Consider the following 27,911-nt stretch of genomic DNA (forward strand, 5'->3'; position numbering starts at 1 on the left):
AATCTGTTGGTATCTTGATTGGAATTACACCTTAGTATGTAGGTTAACTTGATGAGAATTGACTAAAAAGATGTAAAATTTTTAGAGATGGTGACTAATTTGCTGTGGAGTACTTCATATTTGGCAGTTTCCAGATTTGCAAAGCAGATTATACATTAGTTATTTAAAATCAGAGGAAACAAAGTTGTTTTCAAGGATGGCATAGAGCAATCAAATTTCATGCTGAATATCCTTTCAAAACTCTCAGAATGAGTGTACTCAGTCTGTGGATGACAAATTATTGTTTCTAATGTGAAGTTAGGGAAGCATTATGGAGGGGCCTGTTAGCATTTCTTGGGCAGTGCATCATTTAAAACAGCACTGCTCAAAGTGTGGTTCATGGATCTGTGTCCACAAGCATGCACACAAGATGAATTTTGCGATTACAGGTAAGCACTTAAGATTTGTAGCAGTTGGCAGAGTCATCTATATGTTAACTTTGATAGTTCAAGAAAATGGGTTTATATTTTATGTGGCATAAATTTTATTTTTCTAATAGTAATAGTTCTGAAATAGTTTGGAAATAAAAGAAAATAAAACACAGGACTGGTGCTTTGTCACATATAGTTTAAAAAGCACTTACTTGGAATAATTTAAGATATAAGGAGGAGAAAACCTTGCCTTGAATTGACTGAAGAGTACTCTTTCTCCCCCAAGCCTCAGCATGCTCCTACGTAATGGCTGCTTTTCTGTTTCTCTAATTTTGTAGTTTGTTTCATTAGTTAGTTCTGTCTCTCTGCCTGTGTTGCCACATTGCCTTTGAGAAAAGTTGTATCAATTTACCTTCCTGTCCCATTTACTAGAGTGCCTTTTTTTTAAAATTTTATTTTGTGTTAATCACCATACATTACATCATTAGTTTTTGATGTAGTGTTCCATGATTGTTTGTGTATAACACCCAGTGCTCCATTTAGTACCTGCCCTCTTTAATACCCATCACCAGGCTGACCCATCCCCCCACCTGCCTCCCCTCTAGAACCCTCAGTTTGTTTCTCAGAGTCCATAGTTAGAGTGCCTTTTCTTAGCGCTCTGAGTAACCAAAATTTAGAAGTCTTACCATTAAAAAATATTGCCTAATTTATTAGTAAATCTTATCTCAATTTAATTTGCATTTTCAATTTTTAGTAAATTGCACAGTTTTCTGTCTCAACCTATACTTTTCTTTCTCTGTGTCAGTGGCCTATTTTCTGCCTTACTCATTTACCTCTTGGAGTCTTAGTGTTTTGACGATCTATTTGCTTGTTTGTACATAATGTCCACTAATAGAAATGTTCTCTCACATTTTGCTTATTGCCTTTAATCTTATGGTTTTGGTTTTTTAAGTCTTGTCCTGTTATTTCTTACATTCTGTTTAAATTTAGAAAAGCTCTCAAAGATTTACTAAATATTCATTTTAAATGTTTTTTAGGGGAGTGAATTTTAACATTATTCTTTAATCACTCCAAAACTTTGTTTTATGCATGGGGTTGAGATCTACATTATTTCTTTTTTTGTCTTCAGATGGCTATCTAATTACCTATTAGAGTTTTTTTTTTAAGTAATCATATCCTTTCCTACTAATTTACCTTGCCACCTTTATCATATAATAAGGTCAGATTTGGGTTTTTTTCCCCTGTTGATCTGCTTTAGTACCAGAATGTCCTACATACTTAGGCTTTGAATATCTGAGAATTTTAGCTCTCCTTCCCCAGTATCCTTGTCAAAATGTTCCTGGTTTATTTCTACTTGTTATTTTTTCAGATGAATTTTTGAATTGGTTTTGTATTCTGGCTTATGTTTGAGAACTAAGAGGTTGTTACAGGATTATATTATTTTTGATTCTAAGGAATATTGATTTATGTATGTGGCAAAGTGGAATTGACCTTCATTTGCAATGTAATATGTGACGCTCCACAGTATTTTTCTATTTCCCTCAATTCATATATTAGGTAGCACATATTTTTATATCTCTTTTGACAACAGGTTCTATTGTCCATCCAAAAAACACTAAAACTTTTTATTTTATTAACTTGAAAATAAAAAATAGAAATAATAAGATTCATAAATATATGTATAAAAGTTATATTTGTCCAACATTTATTGTAATCTCCTTTCTTTATATAGAGAAGCTCATGCTCACTGCAATTTAGTAGAATTTTGCTCTCTGCAATTTAGTTAAAATTAACTTAGATTATTTTATTTTTAGGCTCCCCCCCCGTTAAGCAGTGCTATGGGGAAAAAAAATGACTTCCTATTTTTTTGCCTCAGTCATTTTAAGTTTGATTACATTTGTGTTTCGACAGGGAAAAATGTTTTACATTTGTATATTTCTTAAAGCAGTTCTTTTTTTTTTAAGATCTTTATTTTTTGAGAGAGAGCGTGAGCGAGAGTAGGGGGAAGGGAAGGGCAAGGGGAAAGGGAGCTCTCAGGTGGACTCCCCACTGAGCGTGAAGACCTGTGCAGGGCTTGATCTCACCACCCTGAGATGATGACCTGAGCTGAAACCAAGAGTTGGCCCCTTAACAGATTGAGCCACCCAGGTGCCTCCAAAGCAGTTCTTGAAATATCTGGGATTGGCACCATGAGCCATGGAGTGGTGTGGTGACTCCATTATTCTCAGGATTTCCTTAAAAGTATACTAACTTTGATAAAAGTGGTATAGTTGTCTTAAATTTTGGGGGTGATTATATCCTATAGAAATGTGGTAGATTAAATATATGAGTGGTTCTCATATGCGGTATTCACTATTGTTGACTAATGTTATTAATGAAAAAATTCCGCTAAGTCACTGGAACAAAAGATTCCTGTACATGTATCAATCATGACCTCAGTATATCATCCTTGTGGCCAAAAATTTAGAGTTTCACTGTTTTTAAGTCGCCTGTATCATATTATTTAGTCTCTGTTATAGAGGGCTTTCTGATGTTTTCTGTTTAAACCCCTAATCTCATTCATGAATTCTGTCTGCTGTATTACCATAAATAATCATCTAATCTTTGCTTGAAAATTCCAGTCTCTCACTCCCTCTCCCCCCTCCCCCATTTTCTTTGGATGGCTTTGATTGTTTAAAAGTGTTCTTACAGAATTGAAATCTTTTTCGTTAAGAATCCATAAAGGCTTTATGACTAATAAGGAAGCCTACTCTTTCCTTTAATGGTCCTTACTTAATATGTCAGAAGACAGCTGTCAGGGTCCCTCCGTCTTCCCTTCCCCAGCCCAGAAGGACTCTTCCTAATTCTCATGAAGTGGCTTCGAATAAGATGTGCTGTCACTACATACAATATGCCAAGTGGTCCCTGACCATCAGTGGGAAAAGAGGCCCTGTGATGTGTCTCTTGACATGCAAGCATTTCATAACTCCTTTCTGAGTTCCCAGAACACACAGTTATGCGACCTGGAGCTTACATTCTCTCCACCATCTGATTTTCTTTTCATTCTTTGTAGCTTGTAAACATACTAACATGGCTACATCCAGGAATTTTTCCTTGCTACTCAGAAATTGCCTGGCAAACAACATTTCTTTCAACAACACTAAAGACTGCCTATCTACCCATGCCACTTTACTAACCTGTGTCCCTTCTGATTAAACTACAGTCTTTTCTTTAGTAATCCCAATTTTTTTTTTCCTACCCTATGTCATGCTGTTTTGGTACACTCATGTTCAGCTTTCTAAATGTTCTTTTTTTTTAAAGATTTTATTTAAAAATGGACAGAGAGAGAGAGAAAGAGAGACAGCGAGAGAGGGAACACAAGCAGGGGGAGCGGGAGAGGGAGAAGAAGCAGGCCTCCCGTGGAGCAGGGAGCCTGATGCCGGGCTCGATCCCAGGACCCTGGGATCATGACCTGAGCCAAAGGCAGTTGCTTAACCAACTGAGCCACCCAGGGGCCCCTAAATGTTCTTAAGTAACATTATTTTACACAAATTTTGAAAAGAGCTCCTTCCATGGCTCGGTGGGATCATTGTTATCATTCTGCAATTTTAACATTTGTCTTGGGCAATGGCTGCTTACTAATTTCTTGCTGGTATGTGTGATTGGGTGACCAGTTCGCAGTGAAATTTTAAATGAGTTGCCTAACTTTTCTGTGCCCCAGGGTCTTCTTATACAAAACACAAATTTAGGTAGAGTAATTACTAAGGTACCTTGCTGCTTAAATTTATTACCTTAAAGCTCAATCTGCAGACATCTGAATGTCCTCCTAATGACATGGAAGGGAATATTCTAATTAGCTTTTCAAGGAAAAGAGACTATTTTCCATTTTGTGAAGAAGATAAATTTTTGCAGTCAAATGTTCTACCACTGAGCTATAACCCCTAGAAGATAAATTTTTTTTTTTTTTTTAAAGATTTTATTTATTTATTTGAGAGAGAGAATGAGAGACAGAGAGCATGAGAGGGAGGAGGGTGAGAAGGAGAAGCAGACTCTCTGCTGAGCAGGGAGCCCGATGTGGGACTCGATCCCGGGACTCCAGGATCATGACCTGAGCCGAAGGCAGTCGCTTAACCAACTGAGCCACCCAGGCGCCCTAGAAGATAAATTTTTGAATGCAACAGAGAGAGTGTAGTTTATAAATATACTCCCAAAGTTTCTCATGTCTTTTCTTCAGGCTTCTTCCTAGAAAGATTGAAGAGAGTGTGATCTTACGACCCATACTAGAGGGCATTAGTGTTTTCTATCAAGAAATTGTATTGAAATTGAATAAATATATCATAAGAAATTGTATTGAAATTGAATAAATATATCATAAGGAAGGCTCATGAAAACTAAGTGAAAAGTACTTTTCTGAAGTGGACAGAGATGTATGTTTGATGTTTAATTAATAAAAATTACCAAATTTAGAAATTTCTCATATAAGGTAATTACTTGAAAAAGCAAATTTTTACTGTAATTAGTTAAGTGGTGCTAAGAATGACTTGAAACTGTGTTATGTTGGTTTTTTATTAAGGCTGTTGTACATGTGTTACTTGCTTGCATGCATTTATCTTGTGATTTACCAAAAAGGGAAACATATGCTTGTATAATAGGTTCCCATGCTGAGTTACTTAATTATTTTTCAGTATGGGTTCTATCTGGGGAAAAAAAAAGTTTCACAAATTGGCAGCGGAATGAATTTATACTGTCAGCTAGTTCTCTTTGCTCTCCTCTGTCCCCACATGCCTCTCTACTGTGTACCTTATCATTATATGTGCCATCACTTTATAAACATTTACTACAATACTTTAGGAAAATGCCCCTTGAGAAAAATTAGGGATTGTCCACCCAGTTAACATAAAGCTACAAGTTTCAGGGTACAGAAAATCTCTATGAAGTTAGCAACTTCACATCTCTCGTATTTTTGGATTAACTATGTTTTTACCTGAAAATTTAGTTGTGTTATTCAGCACTGTAGCTACTCCCCACATACAGTTATTGAGTATTGAAGATGTGTCTAATCTGAATTGAGATGTGCTATCTGTATAAAATAAACGCCAGATTTTGAAGACTATGAATAAAAATACGAACTATCTCAATAATTTTATCTTGATTACATGTTGAAATATTTTATGTATAGGTTAAATAAAATATCTTGTTATACTAATTTTACCTTTTTTTAAAAAAGTATGGTTATTAGAAAATTTAGAATTGTATCAGTGTCTCATGTTTTATTTCCTTTGGACAGCCCTAACCTAATGTCGTTGATTACCTATGGATCAGAATGACTATTTGTAGTCTCAAAACTTAAGGATAATTTAATTAACTGTATATGCAGCATTCCTTCATTTAAAATATTTTTCATGCTGTCTTCAATATGCATCGTGAGTATTTCTCCTTCATAGCTGTGTTTTGTTTCCTATGCCTGCATTAACAAACACCTGCCCCCACCTCCTGGCCTGTTGATTTTAATGTATACACATTTCAAGGTCTCCTGAAAATTTCACATCGTTCTGTGAAACTTTTTTCTTATTTCCACATTGATTTCTCCCTTCTCTGAATTTCTTTTTTTCTATAGAGAATATCAGAAAGCCAACATTTAATGAGGTTCTATCTTAAAATAATCTCTAATGGTGTTAGTGTGCCTCTCAGAAACATTTTGGGTGGGAGGGGTAAGGCGCACACTATTTTTCTGTTTCCAAAACTGATCATTATCAGTGCACAACAAGCTGTCAGTGATAGTGAATAGTTGGTTAATGTGTCCCCTCATGAGCTGTAGGTGTAAGTCATTCTTCCAGTTTCCTAGTGCTTGACAGCTATTACTAATATTACAAAACATAGACTCATGATTTAAGATTATGCTCTTTGGATTAAGCCAGTTTTTTTCAGTGGTGCTTTAGAGAAATAAAAGTCATGACCCCAAATGAAAAACAAAGGAAATTCACCATTGCACTTTTTGTAATCTATAATGCCTCCCTTTGTACTTTTCATCTGTAATGTCTCCCTTTTTACTTAAAAAACAAACAAACAAAAAAACGGTCTTTGAATGTCCAGGATGATGCCCGCCAACTCTTTGTGCTTGCTGGAGCTGCTGAAGAAGGTTTTATGACTGTGGAACTTGCTGGAGTTATAAAGAGATTGTGGAAAGATAGTGGTGTACAAGCCTGTTTCAACAGATCCCGAGAGTACCAGCTTAATGATTCTGCAGCATAGTAAGTAATCATAACTTCAGAACTAAGTACCGTGAATAATTACTTGCAAGTCATATATACCTCCAAAGCAGTGTTATTGCAGAATTGGCTGACACCTTCTTGTAAAACTCAGGATATTCAGGATGACAGTATTTGAAAACTTTTCTGTTTCTTGTGAGTTTGTAGATAACATTACTACTGTTTCCTTTGTGTCCAGAAGTGTCTCAAGAGACTCATGCTTATGTAACTGTAACTGAAACATGCAGAATGGACTGTTTGCAGCGTATTTCCAAGAAATTGGAACTTTGCAAAGTTCACTCTGAATTTGGGTGTATCTCTAGTTTGCCTGGGACTAGCCCAAGGGGAGGGTAACTGATGTGGTTCTTTTCATTATGCTAATTAAGGGCCTGAGAAGAGTTACTTGTCCAGTGACAGGCACCTTGCATGAGATGTACCCCTTTTGAAGGGGTGTATGGTGATCCCAAGATGTTTTCTCACTGAGTAAAATAGCTCTAAGCTTGAAAATTGTCAATTGTATGTGCCCTGTTGCATCAGACCTTGTTTACAGATAGCTAAGTACAGTATTTTGTAAGAAAAGTCTGCCCCAATTTTCTAGGTGGTGGCCACAGAAAGCTCATAAATCAAGTTGTGATAAAACCTGGTCAGGGACTTTCTGCTTAGTGATCTAGCTACAGTTTTAAAAAATCAAGTATTTGTTTCCATAATTTGGCACACATACTCAAAAATGTCAGATAGGAGTGGCATTAATTGGTCTTGAAATACGTGCTCTGAAAAAAAAAATGTGCTCTGCACGCATTTTACTTTCACGTTATTCATTTTCTTGACCGAGCTATTGGCGTTCAGGGATGCAAGTGAGGGTAAGATAGAATTATTAATAAGATCTAGGAAAATACACATGCTTCCCCACAGTGAACAACAGACAGATAGGGGATGGCTCTTCTGATTATCACGCAGCATGTCATGGGTCACACAGCGGAGTACTCAGTACGTGTCATGTGAGTGATTTCATGTGCGGGAGGAAGTAATACACCTTATCGTGTAACCAACACCAACTTTTATTTTGCTCTGTTTATTTCCTAATCTGTATTTTTAATGCTTTACAACTATATAAACCATATGTATTATTTCGTTTGTATTTTATATATGTGTATGTAACATGTTACTGAGTTTATAGCTCCCCTCTCCAACTGGTATCATCCTTTCTTAGGATATTTCTTCCTTGACTCACAGATTATGTCTTTGCCCTCCCTGTTTTATATACTTATAATACAAAATATTTCAGAGCACTCACAGATGTACATTTTGAGGTAATTTGGTTTATATTTACGTTGAAATGATTGTTTTCTGTCTCTGACACTACACTGTAAATTCAGTCAGGTCTGTTTTCACCGTATGTTCTTTGTCCATTGCCTGACACATAGTTGTCATTTGCTATGCCCTCACTTAATAATGAATGAATGAATAAACCATACTTTACAGAGGCTAGGAGAGAAATTAGAAGAAAAGTATTTACAGCAAGAACATAACTCTTAGACCATATTATATACTTTGGCACCACCAGCACCTGCAGAAAGATCTAAATGGGAATCACTGTTATGTTGAGAAGATTGCTCTGAGCTGAGCCCAGCAAGGGGAGCTTTTTCAGTAAATAAGGGGTGCTGCTCAGGTATAATCGATTGAAGTCAGTTTCCCCATATGGTGAGACCTCCTGGACCACTGCAGTCTAATGACCAAGGCTTGTTTCCTGTGCTCACCTGTTTGGGTATGCACTGAGTAAAATAAGTCATTTGGGCTCCCCAATATTTCATTACTAGTAGTTCTGACCTTAAGATGGCAATAATGGAGCCATTTTTCAAGAATGAAGGAAGTCATAGAAATCTGTTTCTCCATAGTGGTCACGTCACAGTGCATCTTGATTTCTGAGTTTTTTGACTGGAGATGGAGGGATGCTGCCAAGTTGCCCGTTAGGACTATCTAACCACCTATTTACTTTAAATTTGTGATCATTTAAAACAATTGGAGTTTTTCACAATGCCTGTTTTTCTCATTTGTCATGTTGAAATATAAATGTGCATTAATTTTAGAGACTATTAGAACTGTAGCAGTTTTAAGCAAAGAAATGCATCTGAGTAATCAAAGCACATTTTAAATATTTTTTTTTGAAGATTATTTATTTGACAGACAGCACGAGAGAGGGAACACAAGGAGGGCAAGTGGGAGAGGGAGAAGCAGGCTTCCCACGGAGCAGGGAGCCCGATGTGGGGCTCGATCCCAGGACCCTGGGACCATGACCTGAGCTGAAGGCAGGCGCTCTACGACTGAGCCACCCAGGCACCCTCAAAGCACATTTTAAATAAGAGTAACACACTACTTCAGAGGGACAGTTAGTAAAATCTTGCCTTGACCTGTTTATTAAATCAGATTTTCTTACAATAATGTATAACATTATGTATGTGGAATTAAAACACCGATTAAAGTACTGGGGGATTACCACCAGTGCAATAATAAGATGATATTTTTAAGTTCAATAAATACAATATGGATAACTTAGGCTATCCTCTGTGTATTCTAGTATCAGTGTCACATACATATACTTAACTATCTAAAAACACTTTTGATTCCTAATTCAGTGTTTGGATAGCTTTTCAGCTCCATCTCCACAAATCAAATATTTATTGAGCTCTTTTGTTTGCAAGACTGTTCTAAATGGCTAAGGAAGAGTTTCAGAGGATAATATCAAAGTTGTGGTAGTTGGTGCCTCTCTGTAATAAACATAGATGTATATCTTCTAAATTATCTTTGACCACTCCCTCTAGTATCAGAAAAACACTGTAGGGATGCTCCCCACACCCAGCTGACCTTAGGATCAATTCCAGACTGCTCATTAAGTTTATGCACAACCTCCTGGGGGCCTTACTTTCTGAGAAACAAGGTGTGACTCTTCCTGCCTCCATACTATTTGACTACTTCCCCTTATGTGGAGGGCACTGTTTTTTCTGTCCCATTGTTCAGGTTTGTATTTACACTCCTCACCATCCATGAATGCTTCTTTAACCACTCAAGTTCACATTAATCTCTCCATACCTGGACTTTCTGTCACATCATTTACTATATAAAATGACACCACTACATTTTAGTAGCACAGCGTATTTGGCATCATTGGCAGGGAGTGTTGAATGGGTGGGTAACTAAAGTCAGTGAGAAGTAAAACGTGAATATTGATTTAGGGAGCTAGGAAGAGGCAGAGTAAAAGAGCATGTGTAGTGTTTCCCTGTGTGTGACTTAAATCTGATTAAAAAGGAACAGCATTGAATTCAGCCTTTGGCTAGAGGTTTACTCATTGCTTTCTCAAAAACTTGACTTTCTAAATCATCAGCAAGAGTAATGTCTGGAAAATAAACACAGTGCCACCTTAAAAAAGTATGATAAAGAATTTCAAGACACAAACTCCTAGTGTACAGTTGGTTGCGTGTGGTCTTTTAGAAGTTATTCTGTTTCCAACAAGGGGAATTACTAATTCCTGTCCTGAGGAAGCAAAGTACACAATACCTAGAAAATGTTAAAAGAGCTTTGTGGCTGGAGAAGTATAAACATTTTCATTTCAGTGGAAATTGTGTAACATATAAACTTAAATTGGTTGTATTATTACATCATTACAGAGAAATGTAAAAATTCACAATAATTTGGAATATTGCATGCATCAAAATGTTTTAATCCTTGATGTAGATGATCATTAATGGCTATATTAACTATTAGCATATTGTTTTGTTTATTTCCTCAGCTATTTGAATGACTTGGACAGAATAGCACAACCAAATTATATCCCAACTCAACAGGATGTTCTCAGAACCAGAGTGAAAACGACAGGAATTGTTGAAACCCATTTTACTTTCAAAGATCTTCATTTTAAGTGAGTAGCTTCAAAGCATATCACTTAACAAACTTAGGTATAAAACACCTTGTTTAGTAAAGAAAGGTAGAATTAATAAAAGTTTTTTTTTTTTAAACTGAGCTAGAAATTACAAAACACTTTTCTTAGGTGATTGGACAAAATATTTTGAAAGAGGACAAGAAACATTCTTAGGGAGGAATATTTATATATTTATTTAAGACAAAATGGCCATGCAAATCTCTTGGCTATGTTTTTTAAAGTGATGTAAATAAAAATAGTTTTTGGCTTTTATTTCTAAATGGAAAATATTGCTCTGATATTGTATATTTGGAGAAAGTTGCTATATATTTTTAGGTAAAAAGAATTTTACTGATTATATGCTTATTTTATGGAAATATTAAAAATGAAGGGTACCTTTTTAAAAATTTTCCTGAAAATTTTCATTCATGCAAACATGTTTGCACTTTTTCATGATGGAAAATGTCATTTAATTTAGAGTGTGTACTAAATATTAAATTACTGAGGTTTGAGCAGAGAAGCACTGAATTGTATATAGGCTTTAGAAATGCAAGGGATCTTGGAACTCTTTTTGTCCAATACACTCATTTCGTAAGGCGCTAGAGTCAGGGAAGTTCAGTGAAACATTAATTTACAGACCTATGTTCCTCTTTTTTTTTTTAAAGTATGAAAAAAACTGTTGGACTTTGCTTCAGTTTAATGCTCTGAAACAGTAATAATAAAGCAGAATTTCTGAAAGCATCTAAAGATTCCTAGTCAAAGATTAAAGATATTCATAAAGAAGCTCACTGTTACAAGTTGTGGGAAGTACAGTTACATACATGCAACTGTACTTATGATTCCTTCCATAAGTATTTTATTTTTTTAGAGAGAGAGCGCACAAGTGAGCATGGGTGCATGTGATGGGGTGGGAGAGGGAGAGAGAAAATCATTATAGGGCTTGATCTCACGACCCTGAAATCATAACCTGAGCTGAAATCAAGAGTCGGAAGCTTAACTGACTAAGCCACCCAGGAGCCCCCCTTCCATAAGTATTTTAAATACATTTGTTACTATCATTTTGTCACCAATTTATCCCACATTCAGTGGTTCATGTAATTGAATTTTCCAGAAAACTGCAATTGAATTTTAATTTTCCATGGCAGCTTCCCTCCCTAAAAGCCCACAAACATGGCCCTGCTTTTTTAAAACAGAATTATAGATCATAATTACTTTATCTGACCATGTAACTTTGTACTTTAATACATGGTCGTGTTTTTCATCTGCTTTTAATTCTTTTCTGTTTTCACCAGTTTTTAATCTGTCAGTGGACATTTTTTGGCTTCTGGCAATAGCTCTTAACCAAAATCATTTACTTTCTTTTAATCTGTTTACTATTTCTAGGATATTAAATACCAAAGTCGGGAATAGTAAAACATTAATATTTAAATAGTCTGGTATGTCTGGTCTGGGAACTATTGTCCTATTTATCTAAGGAAACTCACTGTCAAAATGAGGCTTCCAAGTTTTTTTTTTTAACTTAGATTCTGATTTTTTTTTTTTTGCTTTTTTGACTCTGTTCTAAATGCCTTATTTTTAAAAAGCAAACTTAAATTGTTCAAATAATGGCTTTGTTCTAACAAATGTAGTCTGAGGAGAAAATGCGGGGAGTTGAGGGTTAACAAGTGCAAATTCTTGAGTTAGGTTACCCTAGTAGGTAAAGGGGCCATTTGGTTAAAGTTCTTAGCAGAGAGCATTACAATCTTGCCCATTGTCAGAGGTGTAAACATAAATGCGGTTATTGCCGCTAAGGGAAATGAAGAGGGCAGAGCTCTGTCAGCGGGGGGTTGGGGGGGGTGGGGTGCAGTCAGTCATTCGGCACTTTAAGCAATCTGTACAAAATTCACTTTCAGTCTTGGTTAGATTCACCTTAAATATTCACCTTCCAGAGCATACTCTTCACTTCTAACCTCGGTGTCTCAGAATTGTCATTTCATCATCACACAAGTGCTGGGATTCAGTAAAGCTGGCTCTCAGCATGATGTTCCCAGAAAGTCCATTTATCTTTAGTCTCCTTGGGTGAGGTAGAATTTCACAGGATGTGTTTAGTTACTGTTTTCACTTGCTGTCTTAAACATAGGTTTGTCAGGAACTTGAGATAAACTTTATCTTATTTTGGATTTGAGTTCTGTTAAATTACTATCATTGCTAACATTTGGTTCTAACTTTGCTTTTTATATGTTAAATGAGCCTTAGAAGAATGAGGGCAGAAATATACTTAGAATAATTCTACTGGGAACTCTCCAGTGTGTTTATCATTTTGCATGTTTTGTATTGTAGTTCATTGTTTCATTTTAACAGCTGATGTAAAATTTCAGTCTCGCTTAGTTTTGGTATGATTGGAATTAAATTCAAAATGAGGCAATAAAGCATTATAATTTAAGAATGTATATTATCACTTCTGCGACTAGGCATTTGCGGAAAGTGTCTACGTGGATTATTTTGCTTTAAGGAATCAACAATTTTACTCTAATATTTTTGCCAAATATAGAATTAAAGCATCCCTTCTATTATAAAATTATAAGACAAACGTGTCTTCCTTTTCTGTAGTACTATAAATATGAAATGGGTTTTGGAGTATGTTATATTTATAAGGTTGATAGGCCTATATGGTCAGCTAGCTTTGTACCAGTCTTGGTCCCGGAAGTGTTAGATGACAGCCTGAGAATGTCAGAACATCTCAGAATCTTCAGTATCCCTGTGACCTTTCCCCTCTTCCCCTAAAAGAAGAAATCTAAGAAAACTCAAATCCATTCCCCTATTTGATGCTAGAAAAAAGTCTCATCTGTTCCTATGAAAGAGAATGTGTTATAATTTTCTATTTTTGGTTAATTTAAAAAAATCAGGATTTGAAGATAATTCTAATGTATGCGTGAAAATGGAATAATGCCTAGTCACAGTCATTTGTAACATCAGATTTTAGTCATTTTTGCTTCATGGCTAATGAATTAGACCAGTGATTCTAAAGTATGGTCCCCAGATCAGCAGCATCACCTTTATCCACCTGGTGATTCTGATTTACACTAACATTTGAGAAGTACTGGTTTAGATGAAAGGTTCTTTGCTTATGACAAATATATGAATGACCTTCATTCATTTCTAAATTAGATAGAGATTTCTTCTGTAAATTACTTGATTATCAAGTTAAAGCTCTCTTATATGCAACATTCCCACAGCATAACTAGAAGACCTAGATCTTGAACTTAGGAAAGCTCGTCTATTATTCCTTGAAGGTGTTTTAGAATACTCTGTAGACATAGTTCATTCATTCAACAAATATTTATGAAGTACAGCAAAGTCTTTGTCTCTACATTGTTGGGAAAGAGGGAGGGGTGATGAAATTACTATAATTATCAGGAGGTAATAATCACTATAATGAAAAATAAAGCAAGGTGGGGGGGATATATCCATTTCCTAGGGCTGGTATAACAAATTTCCACAAGCTAGGTGGCATAAAACAACAGAAATTTGGAGCCTAGAAACTTGAAATCAACATGTCAGCAGGACTGTGCTCCTTCTGAAGGCTCTAGGGAAGAATCCTCTCTTGCTTCTTTCTGCTTCTGGTAGTGGTTGGAAATCCTCGGTATTCCTTGGCCTTTGTCACTTGGCCTTATTCCCTGGTTCCTATTGGCTTAATGGCTCCTTCCTCAGTTTCTCCTTCCTTCCTCATCTATTTTACTGTAGCAACAAGGAGAAACAAAACCATACCCTGCACACTTCGCTTGGAAATTTCCTCAACTAATATTCAAGTTCATCTCTTAACACCCAGCCTTAGAGCATAGTCTAGCAAAGATTTTGTGACTTTACAACAGGAATTGCCTTTTCTCCAGTGTCCAGGAACATATTTTCTCAATTCCTTCTGAGAACTCATCAAAAACATCTTTAACATTCATGTATCTCCCAACATGGTGTTCATGATGATACACATATCCTCTAAGATAGGAGAGGATCCCGCCATCCTTTTCACTCCTAAGTATCTCCAAAATTATTACCTTCTATATCTGTATTTCTTTAAAAAAAATTTTTTTTAAAGATTTTATTTATTTGACAGAAGGAACACAAGCCAGGGGGAGTGGGAGAGGGAGAAGCAGGCTTCCTGCTGAGCAGGGAGCCTGACACGGGGCTCAATCCCAGGACCCCAAGATTATGACCTGAGCTGAGGGCAGAAGCTCAACAACTGAGCCACCCAGGCGCCCCTATGTCTGTATTTCTAATCAACCATCTTTTCAAAGCAATCTGGGCTATTTCTGTTGAGTAACTCAAGATTCTTCCAGCCTCCACCTCTTACCCAATTCTACAGCTGCTTCACCTTTTTAGGTATTTGTGACCCACCCACTGTGGGTGCTAAAATTTCTGTCAGTCAGGCTTATCCATTCCAAGGACTTGACTTCTATGACCATGGGGGCTGGTGAGTGCAGGCCTGTAGGGCAGGACAGCAGGCTCGGACAGGAACTGATGCTGCATTCTTGAGGTAGAATTTCCTTTCCCTCTGGGAGACCTGATTTTGTTCTTAAGGCCTTCCAACTGATTGGATGGGTGAAGTCTGCCCATATCAGGGATAAGCTTCTTCACTGAAAGACGACTGATGAGAGATGCTAAGTACAGCAGTAAAATACCTTCACGGCAACATCTGTGTTAGTGTTTGACTAAATAACTGCTTAGCCAAATTGGCACATAAAACTCACCATCACAGAAGGAAATTGTGGGTTGGAATGGGTTTGGTTGTTACTTTATATTGAGTGGTCGGGATATATGTGCCATTTGATCAGAAAAGTTATCTAAAGTAAAGTCTTTTTGGTAAGCTTATTTTCAAATTGTGTTCCTTGGCAGTTTAACAGATCGGTAATCATTCTAAGTTTTTATTTTGTTCTTATTTGATCTTTATTACCAGCTCCCTTTTTTGTGTCCTACCCATTTTAATTTATTGTGTGGTAGAATCCTTTTGTGATATAGCATACGTAACAATTCACTAACTAACCCAGTGGAATGAAGGGCACTTAAATGATGGTAAAAGTAACAGTATTAATTGATGAACTCAGATTTGGTTTATAGGCCAGTACTACTCTGCAGGGAAATACTTTTTGCCTGGGAATTAAATAGGGACTATTTTAATTAGTGCGCCATTGAGATAAATGGAGCCTTTTAGATTGTACCAGTTTGCATCGTGTTTCCATTATATAAGTGGTTATTGCTAGGTTGCATTAACAATCTATGTGAATTTCAACTCTTAACTTAATAAACTCTTATAAGGAAAAGATGAAAAGATCATCGTCTTTATACTGTTTGTGTTACTACCCTGCACTAAGCTACAATGGTCTACTATGGTATATTGTATAACAGTTTTTTTTCACTCTAAATTTTAAGACTATTCAGTAGTCTTAACCCTTTGATCTCCTATTTCATCTTTTTTTGTTCCTATACGTGGTTTTACTTTTTAATTTACACAACCTGTTTTCCCCATGTAAATACCACTTCTTGCTCAGCTTTTTCTTACCTGGAATAAGGTTTCTTCTCTATGTCAGCGTCCTACTTGTTGCCTCTGAGGGAAAGGAAACATTTTGTAGTGGGAAGAGGGGACCGTGTCCTCTGGCTCTAATGTTCTGTGACTTTGGCAAATTGAATATACTCTATTATCTCCGCATTGCCTGGCTGCTTCCTGTGACTTCTCAGTGTTTACTAATAGTGCAGTCCACTCATTTGTATCTGCTTTAATGTTCTGATCTAAGTGTTCTCATATGTTAATGAATGTGTTGTTTATTTGAGGGTATTTTGGGCTTTGTTTTCAATCAAAAATTTTTAAAAACCAGATTTTTTCCCCCTTTGCAAAAACCAATTTGTGACATCATTTTCCTCCTATAATGTTCTCCTTTCTTCCCATTCCATATCCCCCTGCAATTTGGAGCTTTTTTGATGATAGTATAGAACCCCTCAGAGCTTTTGAACATTTAATGTGATGTCAAACACGTTCTCTTACAGAATGTTTGATGTGGGAGGACAGAGGTCTGAGCGGAAGAAATGGATTCATTGCTTTGAAGGAGTGACCGCCATCATCTTCTGTGTGGCGCTGAGTGACTATGACCTGGTTCTAGCTGAAGATGAAGAAATGGCAAGTAGAACCACTGTTGAAAATTAAGCGTGAGGGGCGCCTGGTTAAGTGTCTGCCTTCGGCTCAGGTCTTGATCCCAGGGTCCTGGGATCGAGCCCCGCATCGGGCCCCCTGCTCCGCGGGAAGCCTGCTTCTCCCTCTCCCACTCCCCCAGCTTGTATTCCCTTTCTGTCTCTTTCTCTGTCAAATAAATAAAAATCTTAAAAAAAAAAAAAAAAGAAAATTAAGTGTGAAATATGAAGGGCTGGAGATGTTGCCAAGAATTTTTCTGAGAAAAATTCTTGAGTAATTCTTGCTAATGCATGAATTATTTGAAAGTTCAGTCTCTTTCTTTCTTTTTCTCTAGCTCTTCTGTTTATATAATAAAAGGGAAGTTACACTCACTCAAGAAGCAAGGATGGACCCCCACAATAAGAAAAGACTGAGAGTTAATCTCACTTCAACGCTATATGCTTAACTATGCATTTCTAGTATCTGGTTATCTACATAGTGACTGAAAGTAAAGTTAGTTCCCATAATAGTCTAAGGCTCATTTTTCTTAAATGTTAACTTCTGTCAGCTCTGTAATCTTTGATCCAGGTTACATTTTGCTATTGACACGTAATTTTCAGATGTGTTCCAAGGTACCATTAATCTAGAGGGAATATTTTTAAATAGAAATCTAAAATTCTGTCATTTTAAATTAACATTAGTACAGGTTGGGGAAAAAAAAGTTTGAAATGTCACTTCTGTATTTATTCTTTAAAGATTTTATTTATTTGAGAGAGAGCATGAGAGCAGGGTGAGGGGCAGAGAGAGAAGCAGGCTCCCCTCTGAGCGGGGAGTCCAATGCGGGGCTCAATCCCAGCACTCGAGGACCATGACCCGAACCGAAGGCAGACAGACGCCCAACCGACTGAGCCACCCAGGCACCCCAAAATGTCACTTTTGTATTTTTAAAATCAGGCGCATACAATTGCAGTGCAGTAGGTACACTATACCATCATACATCCATTTCTGTCATTTTGGCACCATAAAATGTATCCATGCCCTTTTAGAAACCACAGACACTAGAAGGGCAGGAAACAGGATTGGAGGTTTCCTTCCTTAATAAACCATTATCTTTAGAGTGTTGAGCTAATTGTGTTTCAGCTTATTCGGTTTAATTTATTAATCTTTAAAAACCTCTCCTTGTCTTTTAATGGAAACTTCGATTCCGTCTATAACAGTGAGGTCTCCAGATGTTTGCACTTGGCATCTCTAGATTGCGGCAGGGTGTCCCCGGGCAGAGTGACACATAGCGGACACTCTGAGCACTGGTTGAATGCAAAAAGTGATGAGTGGTGTATGCATTCATCTTACCTGTAATCAAGTGTACTTGTCCCTAAATGGCAGAAATGTGTTTTTGTGGTATGCTGGTTTTTAGCTGACTAAGCTCTATTTTATTATAATGCTTTTTAAAAAAGTAATGCTTCTCAAAATCCTTGCCCTTGTGACAAATTGATTGTATTCTTCTCTGTTACAGAATCGAATGCATGAAAGCATGAAGTTGTTCGACAGCATATGTAACAACAAATGGTTTACAGATACATCTATTATACTTTTTCTAAACAAGAAGGATCTCTTCGAAGAAAAAATCAAAAAGAGCCCTCTCACTATATGCTATCCAGAATATGCAGGTATTCTGCTTTCTGTGGATAACTTACCAAGTCATGTATTTCTAGGGAAAGTCCCCCTAATGCAAAATTTCAATTATAGATTTGAATCTTTGCCTTAATAATTCTTACCTTTAAGGGAAATTATTAAACTGCATTCAAGGACAAGTAGTTCCTTGAGGTGTAGCTAAGATGATTGAAAATAGCATAGTCATATGGGAAAGCTGTTAGACAATTTTCTGTGATGACTCATTTAAAATACTGATTTGTTTGTCCAGTGACCAGGTATGTTTGATGCATGGTAAGACAGGTGTGTGCACGCAGTCTAACCTCAAAGATGGATGTACTCATAAAAAAAAGCAGTGCAACATGTTACTGCAAAGGAGCACGAACGGTAATTGTAGGGAATAAATGAAGAAGGAATCCATGAGTTAACTTTTCGGGGGAGTCAGGCAAAGGTTCACAAGAAATCCCAGCCCTGGTAATGAGACTGTTAGTGGTCCTGTAATCTCCCTGCTGCAGGAAATGGTTCACACTTCGAAAAGGAGAACCTGAGGTACAGCCCTGGCCTTTCTGTGATTAGCTCTTTGATCTGGAACATGGCCGTTAATGTACCTGGGTCTCAGTACCCCATTCGTGAAGTCGGAAGTTTGAGTTAAAACTTGGTTTTCGTTGAGTTCCCTGCAATCTCCTGGGCTGCTGTTGAAAAGTGGGTCCCAGGAACGGAGATGCTTCTCTCTGCTGCCCAGACACGCACACAGCACCTCTCTTATTAAAGCAGAGGGACTTCGTTTTTAATCTGGTTTACATACTGGGTTTCTGAATAAGAAACTATTCCTCCTCTTCTACTTAAATATCCATGTGTTGGCATTTCACCACATTCCATCTGTAACCTGTGATCTTTCAGTGCACTCTCCTTTCGCAGTCTTATTCTCAACACTTAAATTCCATGGTGGATTCTCATTTCTGTCTAGAGCCTCAAGCTTACGTTTCCAGCTGCTTGTTGAACATGTACATGTTTTTTAGCACCTGAAACTCAAACTGAACCCGTGTGTTTTGTTTTCTCAAATCTCCTCGATCTCCCTTTCAATTCTATTACCACCCCACTCCCAGGTCTCCATTTGTGAACCAGGTTATCACCTGTACCTGCCTTTATACATGAAGGTTCTAGCGCGTGAAGAAGAGATAGCACCCTCCCACCACATCCTTAAAATCAGAATGTGCTCATGAGTTTATTCATGTATCTTTTAGCTCTTGGCACTTAGCAGTCTAGCTACCCATAATATATACAGGAAGTTGAGCTATGCACTCAGTGCAAGCTGTTTTCCCAAAACATATTTTTAATTGATAGGTTGCATTAACTTCTTTCATTAAGACACTTTATTGCTTTAGGATTTCAGAATACCAAACTTATTGTGATTTAATAAACTAAATTTTGATTTGTAAGGCATATGGTGGTCTGCTAGCAACATGAAAGTTAAATTAAAATGTAAACTTAGACAACCTAGAAAAAGTAGAAAAATTCCTAGAAATATACAACCTACCAAGACTGAGTCATGAAGAAATAGAAAATCTGCACAGACCAATTACTTCGTAATCATAACCTCCCAATAAGTAAGTCCATGACCAAATGGCTTTACTGATGAATCCTACCAACATTTACTGAAGAATTAATACCAGTCCTTCTAAAACTCTTGCAAAAAAGTGGAAGAGGAGGGATTACTTCCAGACTCATTTTATGAGGACAGCATTACCCTGTTACCAAAACCAGACAAGGATGACATAAAAAACTTCTAGGCCAATATCCCTGATGAACATAAATGCAGAAATCCTCAACAAAATATTAGTGAACAGAATTCAACATCTATTAAAAAGGATCATACACCATGATGTAGTGGGATTTATTCCAGGGACACAAGAGTAGTTTAACATTTCAAATCAACATGATATACCCCCTTACCAAAATTAAAGATAAAAGCCTTGATTATCTCAAATGCAGAAAAACCCTTTGACAAAATTCAGCATTCATTTATGATAAAAACTCAGCAAAGTGGGTACAGAGGGAATATATGGACCTCAGCATATGAAGGCCATACATTATAAGCCCATAGTTAACATCATACTTTAATAATGAAAAACTGCAAGCTTTTCCACTAACATCAGGAACAAAACAAGGAGTCCCTGTCTTCCTGTCTTGCCACTTTTATTCAACATACTATTAGAAGTCCTAGCCAGAGCAGTTAGACAATAAAAGAAAAGGCATCCAAAATGGAAAGGAAGAAGGAATACTGTCACTATGTGCACATGATATTTATATATATATAAATAAACCTCTAAAGTCTAAAGACTCTACCAAACTACTTTTAAACTAATCAATGAACTCAGTCAAGTTGCAGGATACACAGTATATACACAAACATTTTGCATTTCCATAAACTAGTAATGAAATATCAGAAAGAAATTAAGAAAACAATACTATTTACAATTGCATTAAAAAGAAAAAATACCTAAAAATAAATTTCAGGGGAGAAAAATCTCTACACTGAAAACCACAAGACATTGGTGAAAGAAGTAGAAGAAGACCTAAATAAATGGAAATATGGTCCATGTTCATGGTTTGGAAAAATTTTGTTACAATGCCCATACTCCCCAGAGGAATCTGCAGATACAATGCAATCCCTATCAAAATTCCACTGGCATTTTTTTCCCACAGAAATAGTATAAACAATCCTAAAATTTGTGTGGAACCACAGAAGAACCCGAATAGCCAAAGCAGTCCTGAGAAAGAACAGAGAGTCAGCATGGTCCCTGATTTTCAACTATATTATAAAGCTATAGTAATCAAAACAGTATTGCATTGCCATAAAAATAGACCATATATATGAGGAACAGAATAGAGAGCCCAAAAGAAAACCCACACATATATGATCAAAAAATTTACAGCCAAGAACATACAATGAGGAAAAGACCGTCTCTTCAATAAATTGTGCTAGGAAAACTGGAGCACTGTATTATACCATACACAAAAATGAACTTAAAATGGATCAAAAACTTAAAACGAAGACTCCAAACCATAAAACTCCTGGAAGAAAACAAGCAGTAGCTCCTTGGCATTGGTCTTGGTGATGAGTTTTTGGATATGACATCAAAATTAAAGACAACAAAAGCAAAAATACCCAAGTAGGACCACATCAAACTGTAAAGCTTTTACACAGCAAAGGAAACCATCAACAAAATGGGAGAAGATATTGTAAATTATGTATCTGATAAGGGATTAATATTGAAAACCTATAAAGACCTCTAAATAGCAAAAAACATCCACTAAAAGGGTAGAGGATCTGAAAAGACATTTTTCCAAAGAAGACCTACAGATGGCCAGCAGGTCCATGAAGAGTTGCTCACCATCACTACTCATCAGGGAAATGCAAATCAAAACCACAGTGAGTTATCACCTCACCTGTTAGAATAGGTATTATCAAAAAGGCAACAGGTGCTGGCGAGGATGTAGAGAAAAGGTAACCCTCTTGCACTGTTGATGAGAATGTGTAAATTGGTGCAGCCACTGTGGTATAGAGTCCCACAAAAGAAAATTGAAATATCCAGCAATTCCACTTCTGGGAATTTTTCCAAAAAGGATGAAAACACTTGATAAGCACACCCCCACATCCGTTGCAGCAGCATTTACAAAAGCCAAGATACGGAAACTGGTGAAGTCCACTGGAGGGGAAGCATGCTGTAGTATCACAGGTGGGAGCTGGTGTACAGGGTCCTGCCCGACATGGAGTGAACCACAGGTGTGGAGGAGAGGATGTCAGAATAGCTTTATCAAGCAGGCTGGGTAACAGAGGACCTTGAAAACCAAATAATTTTGTGTTATTACTGCAAAAGAGAGTTCACCTTTTTTTTCCCAAATGGAACATCTTTGAGGTATTCTATATGTACACATATAAAATAGATGCATACATGCACACTTAGCATAAATGTGAAGCTCACTGAATTTTAAAAAGTGAAAATACAGATCTATTCACCATTCAGATCAAGAAACTGAATATTACCAGGTCCCCAGAAACCCCATCATGCCTCTCCTAGTCTTAAGTGATCACAACCCCCCCCACACACACACATAGGGTAATTATGACCTTCATCTTCATTGATTAATTTTGATTGTTTTCCATCTTCTTCCAAACAAACATCAGTTGAATTGTACAGTTTTATACCCTTTGTGTGTCTGGCTTCATTTGTTGCACAGTATGGTTCTGGAACTCATTCATGTTGTGCATAGCAATAGTACTTTGATTCTCATTTCTCATTACTGTACGGCAGCTCATTATACAGATATACAAGCTTTATTTGCCAGTCTGTAATCAATGAACTTTGGGGTGGTTTCCTGACATAGAAGTTGGTTCTGCTATGAATAGCCTTATAGGTCTTCTGGTGAACATATGTACGTGGTTCTGTCCATGGCACACCGAGACACTATTGCTGCATCGCAGAATATGCATGTGATTGTCTTTAGATACGGACCACTTCTGGAGTGTTTGTACTCAGAAGTCTTTAACCTCATGGCCGTAAGCCACACTGGAGACCCATGTCCCAGTTTTTCAATAAAGAAAAATGGGAAAAGCTAAGTAATGTGTATAGAGAAAAGGGAATTAAAAAGTACTGATCAGCATTCAGCCAACATTTCTTGATCAACCACTAGGCTAGAAAGGAAATGGCATGCCACCATCAGGGAAGGGAGTTGGTTCGGTGTTGGGATGGAGCATATAAGGGAGAAGAAAAAAGGGAGATCTGGTATTTGAATCTGGTGGGGACAAAGACCCTGGGGAGCCTGGAATACCATGCTCTTGATTGTGGGGTTTTTTTAAAAGGCTGACAGTCATGAAAGGGTAATTAACATTGGGCATTTTTCATTTAGAAGAAATCATTTCTCTCATCCCAGAAGGAAAAACACAGTGACAGAATCCACATATTTTGTATGTATGAAACGAACTTCAGTATTTGCAGGTCCATTTTGCTTAGCCATGTACTCATTTTAACTTTTCACCTTATGTTTTTCTTGCCTTTTCCCATCTCAGGCTCAAACACATATGAAGAGGCAGCTGCATACATTCAGTGTCAGTTTGAAGACCTCAATAAAAGAAAGGACACAAAGGAAATATACACCCACTTCACATGTGCCACAGATACTAAGAATGTGCAGTTTGTTTTTGATGCTGTAACAGATGTCATCATAAAAAATAATCTAAAAGATTGTGGTCTCTTCTGAGTCTTGCAGTTAATGGGAAAAAATGCATTTTCAAACCAAATGAGTGCTTATATGTGGATCTCTCTAAACTAGAGTCTTGCAGCAACACGGGAATGTAGTATACAGCAAATGCATCTGGGACCTGACCAAAGTTGTTCTGTTGTGTCTTTTTTTTTTTAACTGAAAGGTACAGAAGGATCTTTCTTAAATGTAAAGGGTGGTCCTGCAGTGTGAAACTAAGGGCAGTGTTAACGCTCGTCTCTAGTGTATTGATGATTTCTGCGTTAAGTGTAAATATGCAAATGTATGTATACATGTATTTATAACTTTAGTTTTCCCACACTACTTTTAGGCTTTAAGAGTGGCAAAATTCTAGCGTGATGGCTTTGGTCATATCAGAAATATTAAGTACTTTGTACTGAATGACAGACTATTACTGTGTTTGCCAGTTTTAAACAGCTTTATTTATGTTCATGTCCTGTAAATTTTTAAGTATAGTAATTAAAAATAGGAAACATTGCCGTCCTTATCTTGATTATATGTATACTTATAATCCTAAAAAAGTTATTTGTATAAACATTGCACAGACTATTTTAATAACATGATTTGTTCTTTAAATTCAATGTGTTTTATTGAAATGTTCTTAAGAGGATGAATATAGCTGCCTTTGGATCAGTTATGTAAACATTGTATGCATTTTAATTTTTCTTTTAAGAGTGCATGCTGATCTGATTCTACATTGGATTTGGTTTGAAAAACTAAAATTTCAGATTTCTGAGGATATACTCTCTTAGGCTTACTGTAAACAATTTTTATTCAGTTGGTTTGTTTTCACTTTGAATTTTAATATTTGGATGGTATTCATGCATTTCCTTAAAGGTGATGCCAGATTAATTTTTATACACTTTAAATAACTACATTTTTATTTATAACTAAGTTTAGGTGGATTATTGAGAGCATTTTGTGGGTAAAAAATATGTCAGCATAATGAATTTTGAGACATTCATTTGTGTATTTCCTTTGGGAAATCCCTTGTACCTAGTATACATGATAGTTCCTTATTTGGAAGATAACAAGAAAGACCTTTCATTTTTCTGCTGCTGATATAATGCAAGCTTTAAATTCATATATGTAACTAGTTTCAAATTTAATTATCACACTATATTAAAATTACTTTCTTCCCTTAGACTATTCAGATTTCCTCCACTTGCTTGAGTCAATATCTTTTTAAATTGTGCTGTTATTTCTGAGAATGAAACAGGCAATTACACTTAGAAAATGAGTAGTAGTATTTATAAAGAAGTCAGTGACTGTATGTGTCCTGAAATAAGTCTTACATGTCAGCTCGATATTGAATTTTGATAGTCTTTTCTTTTGATTCCTCACAACGTGTGTCTGTGACCTCATTTCAGCAACATGAACAGCATTCCCTACCCTCCTTCTGTTTTGTTTCCTCATCTTGAAGAAGTCCTTCAGTAAGCTTCGTGGATAAGTAGTTTCTAAGTTGAGTTATGTGCTGTCATTTTGTTGAAGTGTATTTCTTGAAGAGTATGTGTATGTGTGTGTGTGTGGGGGGTAACCACAGACTACATTTTCACCTGTTCTATTTTGGGGATTCGTTTTTCTTCTTTGTAAAGAAATTCAAAATTGTCACACTTTCTTAAATGTGTTAGTTTAGATTCTTTATGTGCCTTTCATGAAAGATATGTTTTCATTAATTTTACCGATGGAAGACCTGTAACATCCATATTGTGAAGCTATGTATGAAATTCACCTATACTATGAATAAATTTGAATCATGAGAAATACCGTTTAAAAAGCCACAAAGAAGCACATCTTGGTGACCATCATTGGTGAATTCCTGAACTTTATTCTGTGTAATTGTGTTACTAATAAATCCTAATAAATTCAAATTTTTAAAATTTTACAAACCTGTTGACTTAAACATGTTTTGCCTGAGGATTTAAGCATCTATCTAGAATGTCCATTTCTCCTGTATCTTTGGTATCTTTTTGCAATTTCATCCACTCCAGAAGCTTGAGTAAATTTTCCGGCTCCAAGTTTTCCTCATGAGCTATGGTATCACATTTAGGGCTGACTGCTTGATACCCGCTTCTGAGAAGGTGCCGCCAGCTCTGGGTCCATATGCGCCAAGCCATATTCCTCATCATTCTACCACTAAACAAGTTCTTACCTCCTGGTGTGGCCACTCAATACCATCATTGATTCAGTCCTTTAGTGGGGAACTTTTTAGCCACTTAGAACTCTTTTTAGCCCTCATCTCCATCTTGCTCACAATTCTACTTGTCCACTGCCTCACTTTTTTTTTTTCCCATACCTACGACCACCTACTGAAAGCAGGTTTTTGTGTAACTTGCACAGGAAATGGTTTATTAATTAAATTCTCCACCTCCCATTTCTCCCTTCTCTAATCCAGGCCAGTGATCCTAACAGAACTGCGGTTGTGTTATCATCTGTGCATTGACCTGCATTGTCTCTCACCTGTCAAAATCAAATTTAACTTCGCCTCCTATACAGGGCTCTTCCATCATCTGAGCCCAGTTCCTTTCATTTCCACTCCTCTCCCACACTACATCTTAATAGTACTTTGTGCATAGCCTGTGTTTTCTTTCAAGCATCTCTCTACATACATGTGAGACATGTTTAAGACAATGTCCAGGACATGGGAAGTGTTCACTCCTATCTAATGTTTTTATTTATTAGGACCTTTGTTTGTGATATCTTTTTAGACTCAACTGGCATCTTCTTTATTCTGCCCTTTTGAGAACTCCATAGTTCTAGGAGAGCTGCCAGTCCTCGCTGGCATAGGCTCCAAGCCTGACCAGTCCTAGTCTCCTGTCACTAGGCACGTGACTCAAAATGAACCAGTTGTAGTCCCAGTTCTCATCCCTAAGTTTCTAAAAGCTGTTCTGGTTTCTAAAATGCCCTTCATTAAATACCCTTCTAAAAGACTCCTTTTATGCTTAATCTAAGTCATTCAATTACTTACTGAAAAAGTCCTGAATAAAATGCCTGTGGTCTTACTTGAATACCAAAGTAACTGTAAGACCAGAAAAGGCTCAGAGAGGTTAATTAACTTGAGCAAGATCAAATCAACAAGGTTTTCAATCTGTGACTTCTGACTTAATGTCTGTTATAGAATTCTTTTTTTAAGATTTTATTTATTTATTTAGTTGACAGAGACACTGAGAGAGGGAACACAAGCAGGGGAGTGGGAGAGGGAGAAGCAGGCTTCCCGTGGAGCAGGGAGCCCAATTCTGAGCTCGATCCCAGAGCCCCGGGATCATGACCTCAGCTGAAGGCAGACACTTAACCAACTGAGCCACCCAGGTGCCCCCTGTTACAGAACTCTTGAGAATGCTACCTAATTTCCAGAAAATGTATAAGTAGCTTATCCCCACTCTTAACCTTTTGAGTTTATCTGAGCCACGACACTTTTTTTTTTAAATTAAAAATACATAATAGCAAACCTGGAGGCATCATGCTGCCTGATCCCAAACGATATTAAAAAGAGTAATCAAAATAGTATGGTATTGACATAAAAATAGATACACAGATCTGAGGAACAGACTAGAGAGCTCAGAAACCCATGCATTTATGGTCAATTTGTTTACAGCAAAGGGGCCAATAATATACAATGAGGAAAGGACATTCCTCAATAAATGGTGTTGGGAAAACTGGACAGCCATATGCAAAAGAATGAAATGACCACTATCTTAAAACATGCACAAAAATTGAATGGATTGAAGACTTGGATCTAAGACTTGAAACCCTAAACTCCTAAAGAAACATAGTTACCTCCTTAACATCGGCCTTGGCAATCAATTTTTGGATCTGATACCAAAATTAAAGACAACAAAAGCAAAAATATGTAGGAGTGCAAACTGAAAAGATACTGTGCTGCAAAGGAAATAACAAAATGAAAAGGCAACCTATGGAATGGGAGAATAGATTCACAAATCCCATCTGATAAGGGGTTAATACTGAAAAGATATAAAGAACTCCTATAACTCAATAGTGAAAATCACACAATCCGATTTTTAAAAAGGGCAGAGGACCTAAATAGGTATTTTTCTATTTTTTTCAAGATTTTGTTTATTTATTTGAGAGAAAGCACATGGCGGGGGGAGGGTCAGAGGGAGAAGCAGACTCCCTGCAGAGCAGGGAGCCGGATGCGGGACTCGATCCAGGGACTCCAGGATCATGACCTGAGCCGAAGGCAGTCGCTTAACCAACTGAGCCACCCAGGTGCCCAATAGGTATTTTTCTAAAGAAGACATACAGATGGCCAACAAGTCCATGAATGTGCTCAG

At 36.9% G+C, this 27,911-nt stretch overlaps 1 protein-coding gene across 1 annotated transcript in view; it reads left to right on the forward strand.

Moving 5' to 3' along the window:
* The window catches only part of GNAI1 (G protein subunit alpha i1), a 91,303-nt gene extending 67,220 nt beyond the window's left edge, over positions 1-24,083 (forward strand). Inside the window, exons 4-8 of the mRNA XM_028120762.2 lie at positions 6,483-6,640; positions 10,422-10,550; positions 16,566-16,695; positions 18,200-18,353; positions 23,408-24,083. Coding sequence (XP_027976563.1) covers positions 6,483-6,640; positions 10,422-10,550; positions 16,566-16,695; positions 18,200-18,353; positions 23,408-23,598 — 762 coding nt within the window. The 3' untranslated portion in view covers positions 23,599-24,083. The remainder of the gene's footprint in view (positions 1-6,482; positions 6,641-10,421; positions 10,551-16,565; positions 16,696-18,199; positions 18,354-23,407) is intronic.
* Positions 24,084-27,911: the final 3,828 nt, after the last annotated feature.

This window comes from Eumetopias jubatus, unplaced genomic scaffold (genome assembly GCF_037043125.1).
Source record: "Eumetopias jubatus isolate StellerSeaLion01/CBP00866 unplaced genomic scaffold, mEumJub1_p1.0 scaffold_14, whole genome shotgun sequence".
Classification (NCBI taxonomy): domain Eukaryota; kingdom Metazoa; phylum Chordata; class Mammalia; order Carnivora; family Otariidae; genus Eumetopias; species Eumetopias jubatus.